This window comes from Colias croceus, chromosome 1 (assembly GCF_905220415.1).
Source record: "Colias croceus chromosome 1, ilColCroc2.1".
Taxonomy (NCBI): Eukaryota; Metazoa; Arthropoda; class Insecta; order Lepidoptera; family Pieridae; genus Colias; species Colias croceus.
The window spans coordinates 6,326,702-6,340,511 of record NC_059537.1 but is presented as its reverse complement, the minus strand read 5'-3'; the positions used below and the strand labels follow the sequence as shown (position 1 = coordinate 6,340,511).

The 13,810-nt window shown below is 34.7% G+C and overlaps 1 protein-coding gene across 1 annotated transcript in view; it reads right to left on the bottom strand.

Annotated features, from left to right (window-relative positions):
* The window catches only part of LOC123695986 (dynein axonemal heavy chain 8), a 42,079-nt gene that overhangs the window by 15,672 nt on the left and 12,597 nt on the right, over nucleotides 1–13,810 (bottom strand). The window contains exons 22-54 of the mRNA XM_045641956.1: nucleotides 13,649–13,808; nucleotides 13,440–13,572; nucleotides 10,011–10,128; nucleotides 9,585–9,724; nucleotides 9,329–9,509; nucleotides 8,996–9,203; nucleotides 8,663–8,792; nucleotides 8,200–8,363; nucleotides 7,789–7,932; nucleotides 7,540–7,650; nucleotides 7,309–7,463; nucleotides 7,114–7,199; nucleotides 6,840–7,039; nucleotides 6,571–6,742; nucleotides 5,935–6,183; nucleotides 5,659–5,793; nucleotides 5,443–5,571; nucleotides 5,104–5,309; nucleotides 4,890–5,028; nucleotides 4,190–4,400; nucleotides 3,793–3,949; nucleotides 3,483–3,676; nucleotides 3,240–3,405; nucleotides 2,847–2,948; nucleotides 2,434–2,656; nucleotides 2,142–2,271; nucleotides 1,695–1,912; nucleotides 1,444–1,580; nucleotides 1,311–1,363; nucleotides 996–1,203; nucleotides 591–852; nucleotides 300–422; nucleotides 75–192 (exon numbers count right to left, since the gene is read on the bottom strand). Coding sequence (XP_045497912.1) covers nucleotides 75–192; nucleotides 300–422; nucleotides 591–852; nucleotides 996–1,203; nucleotides 1,311–1,363; nucleotides 1,444–1,580; nucleotides 1,695–1,912; nucleotides 2,142–2,271; nucleotides 2,434–2,656; nucleotides 2,847–2,948; nucleotides 3,240–3,405; nucleotides 3,483–3,676; nucleotides 3,793–3,949; nucleotides 4,190–4,400; nucleotides 4,890–5,028; nucleotides 5,104–5,309; nucleotides 5,443–5,571; nucleotides 5,659–5,793; nucleotides 5,935–6,183; nucleotides 6,571–6,742; nucleotides 6,840–7,039; nucleotides 7,114–7,199; nucleotides 7,309–7,463; nucleotides 7,540–7,650; nucleotides 7,789–7,932; nucleotides 8,200–8,363; nucleotides 8,663–8,792; nucleotides 8,996–9,203; nucleotides 9,329–9,509; nucleotides 9,585–9,724; nucleotides 10,011–10,128; nucleotides 13,440–13,572; nucleotides 13,649–13,808 — 5,262 coding nt within the window. The remainder of the gene's footprint in view (nucleotides 1–74; nucleotides 193–299; nucleotides 423–590; nucleotides 853–995; nucleotides 1,204–1,310; nucleotides 1,364–1,443; nucleotides 1,581–1,694; nucleotides 1,913–2,141; nucleotides 2,272–2,433; nucleotides 2,657–2,846; nucleotides 2,949–3,239; nucleotides 3,406–3,482; nucleotides 3,677–3,792; nucleotides 3,950–4,189; nucleotides 4,401–4,889; nucleotides 5,029–5,103; nucleotides 5,310–5,442; nucleotides 5,572–5,658; nucleotides 5,794–5,934; nucleotides 6,184–6,570; nucleotides 6,743–6,839; nucleotides 7,040–7,113; nucleotides 7,200–7,308; nucleotides 7,464–7,539; nucleotides 7,651–7,788; nucleotides 7,933–8,199; nucleotides 8,364–8,662; nucleotides 8,793–8,995; nucleotides 9,204–9,328; nucleotides 9,510–9,584; nucleotides 9,725–10,010; nucleotides 10,129–13,439; nucleotides 13,573–13,648; nucleotides 13,809–13,810) is intronic.

The following is a 13,810-nucleotide window of genomic DNA, read 5'->3' as shown; positions in this document are numbered from 1 at the left end:
TATATTGAATTAAGTATGTGTTAGGCACTCGGAATAATTATAAAAATAACTTATTTTTTAATTTTGTATCATACCAGGATGAATCATAGCGCCAAACATTTGTATGTCCGCTATGATAAAGAAGTCACCAGGTTTATCGAGGGAGTAAAAACCTCCACATTCCATCATCTGTCTCACTATTTCATTGGTAACCTAATCAACAATGAAAACTTTACTAAGAAATACATTATGGGGGTATTCATAAATGTGAAATTGTGTATTAATAAACAAAACAATAATTTTCTATAGTTATTTCCTACCTGATCACCCCATTCATTAACTACGGGCATGTTGATGTCGTCAACAAATACAGTCATAGCTCGACCACCGGGAGGGCCATACGTCATACCGACTCTCTTCTCTACGTAGGATTCAATGATTCGCTATAACAAATAGTTTGGTTTATAAATATTTTCATTTGTATCATAAAATTATTAAATTTTGCAAAAGAATTCAAATTAAATCTATAAAAAGGACGCAAAGATCTGAAGGGTGATATAAGAAAAATATATAAAATAATATAAAATAACGTATAAAATAATTTTATTTACCTGGAACATATTCGGTGTCGTAGCAGAAGAAAAGTTGATCATCTTGAACAGTTTGACTTCATTATCGTATTTTGCCATATAACTTTTAAGCATAACCGTTTTAGCAGTACCCTGTTCCCCTATCAGTAACACTGCCTTATTCTGTTTCGCTATTGTTTCGATCAAGAACGAGATACAGACATTATCAACATTAGGTACTAAGATAGATGCATATTCTGGTACACTGTCTGACGGATAAATGTAATCCTCGACACTTTCAGCCCTAAAAAAGAAAATAAAATAAATATTTTCATTATAATCATTATTCTGCAGAATTTGGAAAGATAGAGCAATAAATCCGTAAGAATCAGAAAAACTAATAAGTAATTATCATTTTTCTATAGCCCAAGTAAAAACTAAACTAACCAATGTTGCCATACACCAACTTCATTGACCATATATTCGAAAGGCATAACCCATTCTTTAGATTTAGCGCCAGGCCAGTCCATTCTTCCGGGCAATTTCGTCATAAATTCAGCCATTCGAGTGCGGGCATCTAACTCAAGAACCGCACCCAAAGACCACATCATGGCAAAGATAAAGAGACGCTCAAGATGTCGGTCAGTGTGTAACTCTAAAAAGATTTTTATCAAAATACAGAAGTCAATGTTACAGAAATAATATGCTCACGTAGAATTAACTAAGTATAGATATTACAGAAATGAACAAACACGAACTTACTTCCACCAGGAATTTCAATTTGTAAGAGACCAATTAAAACATCGATGCATTGTCTGAAATAATATGATGATATTCATTATCTTGTTAACAAAATATTGTTTCATAATATACCCATATTTCAATCGTGATATACCTGATATAAATAGCTTCAAGTAATTTCATCTTAGCAGGCAGCTTTTGTTGAACATAGAGATGTACCTCATCATATACTTTATTAAAGGCTGTACGGAAACAATCACTTTCTTTTGGTGATCGCTTCTTCAGCCAACCCTTTAAAAAATAACAAATTACGATGCTAGTAACCTATTTAATATATTTTTTATAATTATGCAACTAGGAATATCAATTTTTGCTCATTGAAAATATGTTAATTTCTTTCTCTACCTCAAGTATAGGTTGCCATTTAAGTACAGAAGATGACAAAAACACCATCCCCATACGACTGACGGTAGCCGGAGAAGCGTTATCCACATTATCTGGTTCAAACACCAGTTTACTGTTCTGAGCCATTGTAATACGATCTCCATTAGCCAATGTTAATGTTTTATTGTCATCGAGCACAGAGTTTAGATTTTCGATCCATACGGCATCTACTGGACCATCTGTTCAAAGAAAATCCACACAAGTATATTATCATTGTTGCTAACATGGCTACAAACAGCACTACAAAATTAATGACACCGGAAATGTAATAAACCAACGTATTTTTATTTTGCCACACATCACTATACTTAACTCGATCTCAATGTCTATAACCGTATTTTAATTTTAGTATATTCCACCGACATATGTTTTATTATTTATTCGACAATAGTGTAGTTATTTGCTAACCTAATACAATCCAGGTGGTATCCGACTTCTTAACTTTCAAAGCACGTCGCCACAGAGTGGAAAATATTCCATCAGTCCAGTCATTAGTCGCTACATCTAACCGACCAAACATTTGAGGTGCAGTGATAGCCTATAGTAAAAGCAAATTACTTTTAAATACGATTCATTAGTATGAGTAAAATTTGAAGTAATTTCATAATAGTCATCACTAACGCAGATTCAAATAAAGTAACGTAAATTTTAAGTACGTTTACCTTTACAGTTATCACTTCATTTTCATTAAACCACGTACCTTCGGATTCATCCTCATTTCCTTGTGCGGTTTACCGACTTCAGTGAGCGAGGCCATCAGTGTATGTATGCACGTCGTTTTACCCGAACCAGTCGGGCCCATAGTCATCAAACCGTGACGTACTAGCGACGTCTCGTACAGTTGAATGATCTTCAAGTTCCAATCGGGATGATTTACCAGGCCAGTTCGCTCTGTCACTAATGCTATGGCACGTTGCATTTCTCTGATGATTAAAATAAAACAAGTATTATCCCATCAAAGATTATACGTTTGTGTCAAACCACTCTGCATCGTTATTTCTTTTCCACGAATTTTATAAATTCTACCTTAGTAAATCAGAAATGTAACTATTCATACAGACGGAAACATTACGTGACAAAATATACTTAAAAGATAAAATAAAATTTACTTACTTATGCACCGTCTGACTCAACTTAATTCCAGGGAACAGATCTTCAATTAGGGACACGAATAATGGTTCATCTTCATCGACCAATTTGGAGACATTCATTTCCCTAAAATAGTTACACGAAAAAAATATCATTAGTGAACTTAATAAACATTTCGTAGATATTTGTTTTTTTAAGAACATGCAGGGGCCGTAGACAAAGTAACAATTCAAAAACGATAACGAAGTTAGAAAAGGCAAAAATGTATGGGATTGACATACGCCGCGTTAGATCACGTGGTCTATCTAATGTCAATCCCATACATTTTTGTGATTTCTAACTTCGTTATCGTTTTGTAATTGTTACTTTGTCTAAGGCCCCAGAAGTAAATTCTGTAGATATAGAACACATAATTACTTTAATACTCTCATCATGATGTTTTCTTCCGTGCTCTCAGGATTCGCACGTTTTTGAGAACCCATAGTTCTTAGCACAGACAAGATATTACGAAGACCAAAATCGTAATGCACTTGTTTTGACAATTGTTCTTCGCAAAGTTTGTACAGAGTGAAGAATTTACGTGCTGGAAACAATGAAAACATGTTTGTAACATCATGATTCAAAAATGTATTTTATTAGGTTCATTTATTTTATCCTTACCCAGTAAAATGTTTTCTTTGAAACCACAACTGGCCAATTTTACTCTGATAATGATCTGTCTATCAGGTACCATCATGGCAACTGATCTAAATTGAATTTTAAGATTCTCTGGTAATTCTTGTCTTCCAGCATAACCAGGGTTCATAGTAATGATAAATGCGAATTCTGGATTTAAACTGACAACATCGCCATCGCTAATAATTTTAAATTAATTAATGTAAAACATTACTTTGAAAGGATTGAAAAGTTATGGAATATTCCAAATAAATAGAATGAAATAAAAATTTATTTCATTGTTTAATACACGAACCTGAAAATGAAGAATTCCTTCTTTTCCCTCCTAGCTGTCAAACAAATATAAATTTGTTGAGCTGCTACAGACAACACGGGAAGTTCAATTCTGTTGAACTCATCGAAACATCCCCACGTGCCCGATTGAGCCAAGCCTTTGTAAATACGACCCAAGCCTACGGAAATTTTGGAAAATTATTTTTATCTTAATTTAAATACCATTTACCAAATATATAATAACGAAATTTCAAAATTGTTGAATATTATTAAAGTCTTTATCTATGAATTTTTACTGAAGATATCTCGCAATCAATAAATAGGTAAAATATAATTAAACCACCACCAGATATAACACAAATCTTTCTACTACAACATAAGCTACGCCTACATTCCCTAAAGTCTACAAATTATCCCACCTCTAAAGTCCATCTGATCAGAACAATTGAACACAATGACCAGTTTGCCCAACGTCCTGGCCATATCTTTAGTGGTCTCAGTTTTGCCGGTACCCGCAGGCCCAGCGGGAGCACCGCCCATGCTCATACCGATCGCTTGTGATAGTGTTATATAGCAACGATCTGTGAGGGGCGTGATTACTAGACGCTCGGTTATACCGAGGTATTCATTCTGAAATTTTTTGTCAAGATTTAGATACGTAATAGAGTATTTGTTAAAAGTTATTATGAAGGTTTCTTGTAAATTTCAAACCAATTATAATCATAAATACCTACTACGTTCTACAGGTGCATTTTAGTGACTTAAGTGGAATCATGAGGATTAATAAAATAGTTAATCTGTCTTAGCAACACAATATGGTCATAATAAGAGAGCTCTAGAACTCTAGCTCTAATGCTGAATTTTATTAAAATTTCACTGTAAATCTTTTTGACGTGACAACGTCTTATAATTCGATAAAGCCGGCTGCACGCAAAAAACATGACTCATGCGGCGTTACCTCGCTCTGAGGCGTTCCATGTAGGCTTGAAGTGCAAGCGAGAGCGCGGAACGTGCGACAAAGAAGCACAATCGTTGTCACGTTCAACTATCGTCAGTAAACCGACTTTACAGACAACCAATTTCTTTTTTATCAGTTTTAATTGGAATACGAAATATTACCTGATACAAAAAGTCAACATCCGTTATAGAAACAATGCAATCATCGCTTTCATCGAAATAGTAAAATCGGGCCTGTTTCTGCCATTCAAAGTCAACAGGGCTCTTGATTCTCATTTTGACTAAATCATCAAAGATATCTCTGCAAAATAGGATAAATTTAAAAAAGTTACTTATAACATAAAGGAAAAAATTGAATTAAAAAAAAAATAAGTACCTTTGATGGACATGAATAGTGATCATAGTTTCAACTCTTGTTCTATCTAAAGGCACCAAGTCTGTTACAGTTTGGTCAATCAAACCGTTCAGCAAATCCAAATTCTTTTGGTTAGTTAATCTCATGATGAAACGATCAACTCTTGCCTTTTTAAGAGCGTATTCAGCATCACTTGTCCACAATATTTGCATGCCCAATAGACCGGCCTACAAAGTATCTCTCTCTATTCAGTTTGTTTTATTAAATTACAAGTAAAGGCAAAAACTTATAAAAAATTTACTTGTAATTATAGACAATAAGAAAAAATAATGCTGTATTTGCCAAAATTGATGATTGTACCTGGCCAGGGAAGTGCCAAAATCCAGAGAGGAATTCAAACTCAGGATCTCCAGCCATAGTTTGTGCAATATTCGCAATGAAATTCCTTACAGTATCCTTCATTGTATCAAGTAGGGTATTTAGCCATATCTTAAAGGAAATCAAACATTATTATCACAATTATAATTATAATATTTTATTGAAATATTTATAAATTCTTTGTAAATTAGAATATACCTCGACGCCTCCAATACACGTGACTGGGCGATCCAATGGAATAGTTTCACCATTGTCAGAGTTCATACCGACAATTCTGTCTTTATCGTCGAAGTCTACCATGTATATGGCATCGAAAATACTTAGTAGATGAGGCTAAAACATAAAACAGTAAAGACAAAGAAAGACCATTTAATATCAATAACATGAATTAAATTTTATACATTAAAACAAAGAACCAAGCTAGAACCAAGGGTGGCAAAAAACTTTGAACAAAGCTAACATATTTGACAATACCTGAATAGAATGTGGATCGGAAGCCTGACCAAGAATTTCCAATAGTACTGGATCAGACACAAAGAAGAATCGCGGGAAGATCAACCGCTTAGTTTCCAAGTATCCAGTCAGCGATTTCTGACAAGCCTCCAATTGTTCATACAAATGTGGCAATAGTTGCTTAAGCGTATCATCAGACACGCATGTCTCTACACAGTTCACTACGTCACGGGCTCGATACATTATTTTAACGTACGTTTTATCAATTGTCTGCAAAGTATTTAAAACATGATATTATTTGTTAAGTACTGGAATGAGGAAACTATGGAGATATTTCCTGCATCTTTACATGGATTTTTTTTAAGACGATAAGTCATTTTCTCCTTTGACCTATTTACTATGACTTAGGCTGGTTGCAGAGCTTGACCGACCATCAGTGCGTACGTCAGTCGCGGTTGTCATATGTATGGAAATTCATAAAACCGTTCATAGCTAGACCGACCATAAGCACGCGTATTGTCATGCGCATTAGTGTCATAGTCATACAATTGTTGATGCGTATCGTCAGGACCGACGGTACGCACTGACGGTCGGTCAAGCTCTGCAACCAGCCTTAATAGTTAGATTTTGTCTTATTATTAGTGAAAATCAAATAACCGCAAATCTCTTAGCTTCAGCAGGCAACTGTTTAGCAATATCACCACCAACGAAGACGGCTTCTAGATACATCCACAAGTTTTGTACTTGCAACCACTTTTCCAATATCTCCGTGGTACCAACCAATTTATTTATCCAGAGTAATATATCTTTTTTGAAGGGAGCATTGTATCTAGAACATATTTTAGGTTTAAGATTGATATTTGAGCATACTTTTAGAAATATATTCGCCTGATGGAACTACAATATTATGTGCAGTCAAAATTTACCTATTAGACGCCAAAGAATTCAAAACCATCAAAGAATCTTCAAGCATCGTTATAATATCAAGAGTATCCTGGGCTTTGATCAGTAACTCTCCTCTATTCTTAAATGGTGCGAATGTAAGATCAACAACGGCCCAATCAGCTATTATTTGCTTGAGTTTTGCCTCTATGTCTTTCTCTTTTACTGCACTGATACAAATATCCTAGAGAATTAAAATCCAGATTAAATTTAGATATACTTTCATCTAAAATACGTAAATGAATTATAATAACTTGCCTCTACGTCCTCCTTGTTTTGTAACAAAGGAGCTTCCATAACATTGGCTAAAGTGAACGTTTCTGACTCCACATCCAACACACAGTCTACAAAAAACATATCAAGTAAAATACAGTTTAAAGTAAGGTAATTAAATAAAATCAATTTTAATTTTCCATTGTCTCTAAGGAAATAATTATGTCTTCTTATACTAACTCATCAATATCTCCAATCGTCTCCAATGTCGATCTTTCATAGATTTATCAGCCATAAGCTCCAACAAAGGACACGTTTGATTGAAGTCGTCGATTTTGTTCTTCAGTTCTATAAAAGCTGGCCAATCTTTCATGCCTCTCGGTAGTTTGCGACACCTATGTATGAAATATACCATTTTTATACTAAAATCTAAGATCAACTACTAAAATAATATAATTGTTCGATAATTACCTTAGATCGAAGTCAGCCAATTGGGAAACAATTTGTTCAATATCAATTTCTACCCATGGTGTTTCGAAATATCCATCGATGGAGTTCATAACCGCAAGGTATAAACTATACCTATTTACGAAATAAACATTATAATTAAATTGATGTAAATATTATAAATAATAAAGTCTGGTATACAATATATTATACATCAAAATAGAAATTCTATAGAAAAATTGGTGGAATGAAAAATATAATGGCACAACGTACAATTTGCTCAACAAATTGAACTCCTTCTTCTTCTGGTGTAGTATAGGATAATCCTTCACTTCCATACCAAATAATTTTTCACCATTGGAATACATTTCGAATCGTCTCCAGAGTTCATCAAATCTCGATTGGAACATAATTACTCTGAAAAATTAAAAATTAAAATTACCATCTTCATAGTTTGTGTCACTAGCAGTACGACTTTTAGCAAAATTTTGTATTCTATATTCCATTTCATATTATATCACGTCCAATTTAAAGTCTACTTAGCTTGCTTGATCTTTCTATATCTTCATGAAATAAAATTCAATTAGTTAGTTTACTTATTTAGAAACGTGATTGTTGCATGTGATCAAGGTGTATTATTTAACAATACAATTCTCAGTTCCTATGTTCATACAAATAATATACCTGTCACTAGCTTCCTTAGCAGATAGACCAGGAGTCATTGGTCCGAAAGCGTCATAATCAGCATCAAATTTCAGTACATCAGAATTGAATGTTGCTACACCTTCCGTGAGCTCCTTCTGTAGTGGTCCTTGCATATCCACAATTCGTTGTTGTACTTGTTGCGACTTGGGAAATAGGAATATTTTTATATTCATTATCATTTATGGTTTTTTGGATTGATTTTTAACTATATTTTGCTCTTATAGCCTGAGGGAAGAGGCAATAGGTAACAGATATGTGAAATATGTAGTTTAAGAATCGATTTCGGTTTATGAATTTCTAGTAAAGATATTTCACGTAACATTATCAACTTTTAAACTAAACAAAACTTTTGTGTCTAGTTCCCTACTACTCATATAATATTAGGAAAAATGTTGCTCATGACTATCTCATAGCACAAATAAGCACGAATGTTTGGACTTACAGTTAGTAACATATTTTGGAAAGCATATCTCAATCCATATACCATATCGATATCATCTTTTGGAATATCAATATTGAAATGGCTGAATGTCGCATAGCTCTCTTCAATGAGATCTAATTCCATATCCATCCTATAAAATGTTTAATATAATAATAAATAAATATTTAAACTAATGATAATAATCTACGTAAATATTACCAACGGCTCAGGGGCAACCCCCATAAAATGTAGCTCAAAATAAAAATGACGTCAATGATCCTTGGTTGTAAAATTAAACAGAAACACACAAATAAACAAACACATTCATAGTATGTAGCATTATTAACTCAGTACCCAATAAATTCCTCCCGAATCGATTCAAGACAGAGCATAGCGACTCGTACATCATCAAGATCTTTAATTTTCTTGCTCATAACTTTCATTTTGTCCTTTATAAAGTTCATCAGTTTATCCACTCGCTCTTTGTAAGCGTGACTTAAAAGTTTACCTAGAATCCTCTTCCATTCAACTGATTCAACGTGCAATGCCAACTTAAGATTTTCTGGAAATTAGAATGTATATTTTTTCACTATCACACAAATACTAACGCAAAAAGTACCAAAATTAGATAACCAATATTTCCTTCAGGATTATTGTTTTTTTTGAGAACTATCATATAATATTTACCTAAGTTAATTTGTATAGATCCAACAATATGCCGATCTGGCAAATTAAGCACTTCCTCCGTCTGTGCTTCGTATTTCTTCAACATATCTCGAATTATTACATTTAAAGGATTTGAATCTACAAACGCTTGAACTTGCTGCACTCTATCTTCTGCCCATAAATGAGAAAACTTTCCATAGATCTAAAAAAAACATAAGAAGTCAATGTTTCGATATGAAATGACATTATACATAATTTTTATGTCAAGATTACATACTACAAGGAGTTTTTCAATATCTGGCTTGTACATGTACATCATTCCTTGCAAAGCCATAACTGCTCGAACAGTGTCTTTGTGTTCAGACACCATTCGGAAGTAACTCCTTATCCCAGTCATTGTTGATCCTGATCTCGAACCTATTCAAATAAAGGGTGTTTTTTATCGTCATCATTTTCAATATACCTTAATAGATTATAACCTATGTAGATTAAAACGATTATTTCAAGTAGATTATGTTTTTATTTCTTGAATACAAAAATGTATTTTATTTTATCATCGTTCTAAAATTTGGGATCACCAACGAGTAAAACCAATTTCTTACGGGAAAGCTTAAGCTAAATATAGAGGAGAAAATAATGACCGTTTTGAAAATAACTTTATAGATGTATATTTGGTGATTAAGTAAAACTCGTCAAGCCTTACTAATACTCCTAGTAGTGGATAGACTAGACATGGCTGCCATTTTCTCTTTCTTGATTTGTTCTTGCTGACCCCACATAAAGACATTACGATGAATGTCCATTATACAATTTAAGACCACCTGCGGAAAACCAAATCAATTACAAAAATACTTACTTATAGATACGAAAACCTTATTATATATTAAGTACTAGATTTCCGCCCGCGGCTTCGCCCGCGTTTGCAAAGGAAAACCCGCATGGTTCCCGTTCCCGTGGGATTTCCGGGATAAAAACTATCCTATGTGTTAATCCCAGTTACCCTCTATATGTGTGCTAAATTTCATTGTAATCGGTTCAGTAGTTTTTACGTGAAAGAGTAACAAACATCCATACATCCATACAAACTTTCGCCTTTATAATATATATGTTACAGTCAAAACCCTGAACCAGTCAATAACGTTATTGACCGGTAAAATCAGTTAATAAGGATATTGACTAAGGGCGTTGGTTAATATCCTTATTAACTGATTTTATCTGATTAAACCAGTTAATAACGTTATTGACTAAGGGCATCGGTCAATATCCTTATTAACTGATTTTAAGTCGAGACATCTAGTCAATATAGGTTTTAACCGACGTGCCCAGTCAAAACTCATAAAAAGTTAAGGACGTTAGTGAAATTATACTAGAAAATCATTTAAAAAGGTTCATAAAACTTTTTAAAGTGCAATATTTTGAGTTTTATGTTTTATTAATTAACTAGCATTCCGCCCGCGGCTTCGCCCGCGTTTAAAAAAACCCGCATAGTTCCCGTTCCTGTGGGATTTCCGGGATATACATATATGTTTATCCAAGTTACCCTCTATATATGTATACTAAATTTCAATGTAATCTTCAGTAGTATTTGCGTGAAAGAGTGAGTAGGTACATCCATCCTCACAAACTTTCGCATTTATTATAAGTATTACATTTCCCAACGTGTAGAATCAACAAAGCTAAAAACAGTGTAATATTTATGGCTATTAAAATATTATATAATATTAAATAATACATCATTTATTTTGATAAGGGTTAATACCAAGGTACAAATAAAGAGCTTTTTGTAGCGGTGGTATTTTAATTTCTTTTTTTCAATAAAAAAACGCTTATTGTGACATGACTGTAATAGTTAGAGATATGCTGCCGCTGATTTTTTGTAGACAATGGTGTGTTCTAAAAAAATGTAGTATATCATTTTGTTCTATCATCAATAGTTTTCGCAGCGCACGCGATGTAAGGTAGTTTTTTGATATTTTTTTCACACCTTGGATTACGTTATCGTAATTTTAGTAAGGATGCCTATTTTTTTTGAAAATGAAATATAGCCTATGTCACTCAGAAATGATGTAGCTTTCCAACAGTGAAAGAATTTTTCAAATCTGCCAAGTAGTTTCGGAGCCTATTCAATTCATACAAACAAACAAACAAAAAATCAAACCTTTCCTCTTTATAATATTTGTATAGATTTGGAGTATTGTTTGTAAACTGCAACCGCGCGAGAATACGTGCCCCAAAATATTTTTGAAGATGGCAATTGTCTTTTAATAACAACTAGGTTTCCGCCCGCAGCTTCGCCCGCGCAGTCAAAGAAAAACCGCATAGTTCCCGTTCCCGTGGGATTTCCGGGATTGCGTTAGTTTCTGATTTGATGGAGTGACCTGCAGGTGTACTTCGAAGACTGCTACTAGATCTAATAGACGAGTAGAGCTAGGAATGCCGAGTTTGGGCTCGTTTTGTTAGTTATGTCGAGACCTTACCTCCGGACTTGATGGAGTGACCTGCAGGTGTACTTCTAAGACTGCTACTGGAACTATTATACGAGTAGAGCTAGGTGTGCCGAGTTTGGGCTCGTTTTGTTAGTTATGTTGAGACCATTCCTCCGGACTTGATGGAGTGACCTGCAGGTGTACTTCGAAGACTACTACTGGAACTAATAGACGAGTAGAGCTAGGTGTGCCGAGTTTGGGCACGTTTTGTTAGTTATGTCGAGACATTACCTCCGGACTTGATGGAATGACCTGCAGGTGTACTTCGAAGATTGCTACTGTAACTAATAGACGAGTAGAGCAAGGTGTGCCGAGTTTGGGCTCGTTTTGTTAGTTACGTTGAGACCTTACCTCCGGACTTGATGGAGTGACCTGCAGGTGTACTTCGAAGACTGCTACTGGAACTAATAGACGAGTAGAGCAAGGTGTGCTGAGTTTGGGCTCGTTTTGTTAGTTACGTTGAGACCTTACCTCCGGACTTGATGGAGTGACCAGCAGATATTAACAAAACGAGCCTAAACTCGGCACACCTAGCTCTACTCGTATAATAGTTCCAGTAGCAGACTTCGAAGTACACCTGCAGGTCATTCCATCAATTCCGGAGGTAAGGTCTCAACGTAACTAACAAAACGAGCCCAAACTCGGCACACATAGCTCTACTCTTCTATTAGTTCCAGTAGCAGTCTTCGAAGTAAACCTGCAGGTCACTCCATCAAGTCCGGAGGTAAGGTCTCAAAGTAACTAACAAAAAAAGCCCAAACTCGACACACCTAGCTCTACTCATCTATTAGTTCCAGTAGCAGTCTTCGAAGTACACCTGCAGGTCACTCCATCAAGTCCAGAGGTAAGGTCTCAACATAACTAACAAAACGAGCCCAAACTCGGCACACCTAGCTCTACTCGTATAATAGTTCCAGTAGCAGTCTTCGAAGTACACCTGCAGGTCATTCCATCAAGTCCGGAGGTAAGGTCTCAACATAACTAACAAAACGAGCCCAAACTCGGCACACCTAGCTCTACTCGTATAGTAGTTCCAGTAGCAGTCTTAGAAGTACACCTGCAGGTCACTCCATCAAATCAGAAACTAACGCAATCCCGGAAATCCCACGGGAACGGGAACTATGCGGTTTTCTTTGACTGCGCGGGCGAAGCTGCAGGCGGAAACCTAGTTGTTATTAAAAGACAATTGCCATCTTCAAAAATATTTTAGGGCACGTATTCTCGCGCGGTTGCAGTTTACAAACAATACCCCGAATTAATTAATAAAACATAAAACTCTTAAATATTGCACTTTAAAAAGTTTTATGAACCTTTTTAAATGATTTTCTAGTATAATTTCACTAACGTCCTTAACTTTTTATGAGTTTTGACTGGGCACGTCGGTTAAAACCTATATTGACTAGATGTCTCGACTTAAAATCAGTTAATAAGGATATTGACTGATGCCCTTAGTCAATAACGTTATTAACTGGTTTAATCAGATAAAATCAGTTAATAAGGATATTAACCGACGCCCTTAGTCAATATCCTTATTAACTGATTTTACCGGTCAATAACGTTATTGACTGGTTCAGGGTTTTGACTGTAACATATATATTAGATTAATAATTGACAAATTATGTTTTGTTAGAATTCGGATTTTATACCTGAGAAAATGCAGACTGTATTTCTTCCAAAGTAGGTTTTATTAAAACCCTTGGAATTTGAAGAAACATCAGTGATAACATTAATGGCTTCAATTTCTTTTGCTCTTCAGGGTCTGTTGTCATTGTTAAGAAGCTGCAATTCAAAATAATTATTAGTACTATACATACTATTATTCGATAAAAATTGTGATCTGTCTCATATCACTTACCTTGAAACAGAAGCCCTTTTTCTTAATAAATCTAAACTTTGTCTGGTACATTTTATAAGAGCTTCTACACACTTAGTGGCAAAATAAGCGAACAGCTCGTTGCACTCATTGATTGCATGCATTGGTTCATAACGATCTGGATTCTCTATTTCCAAGAAAGCT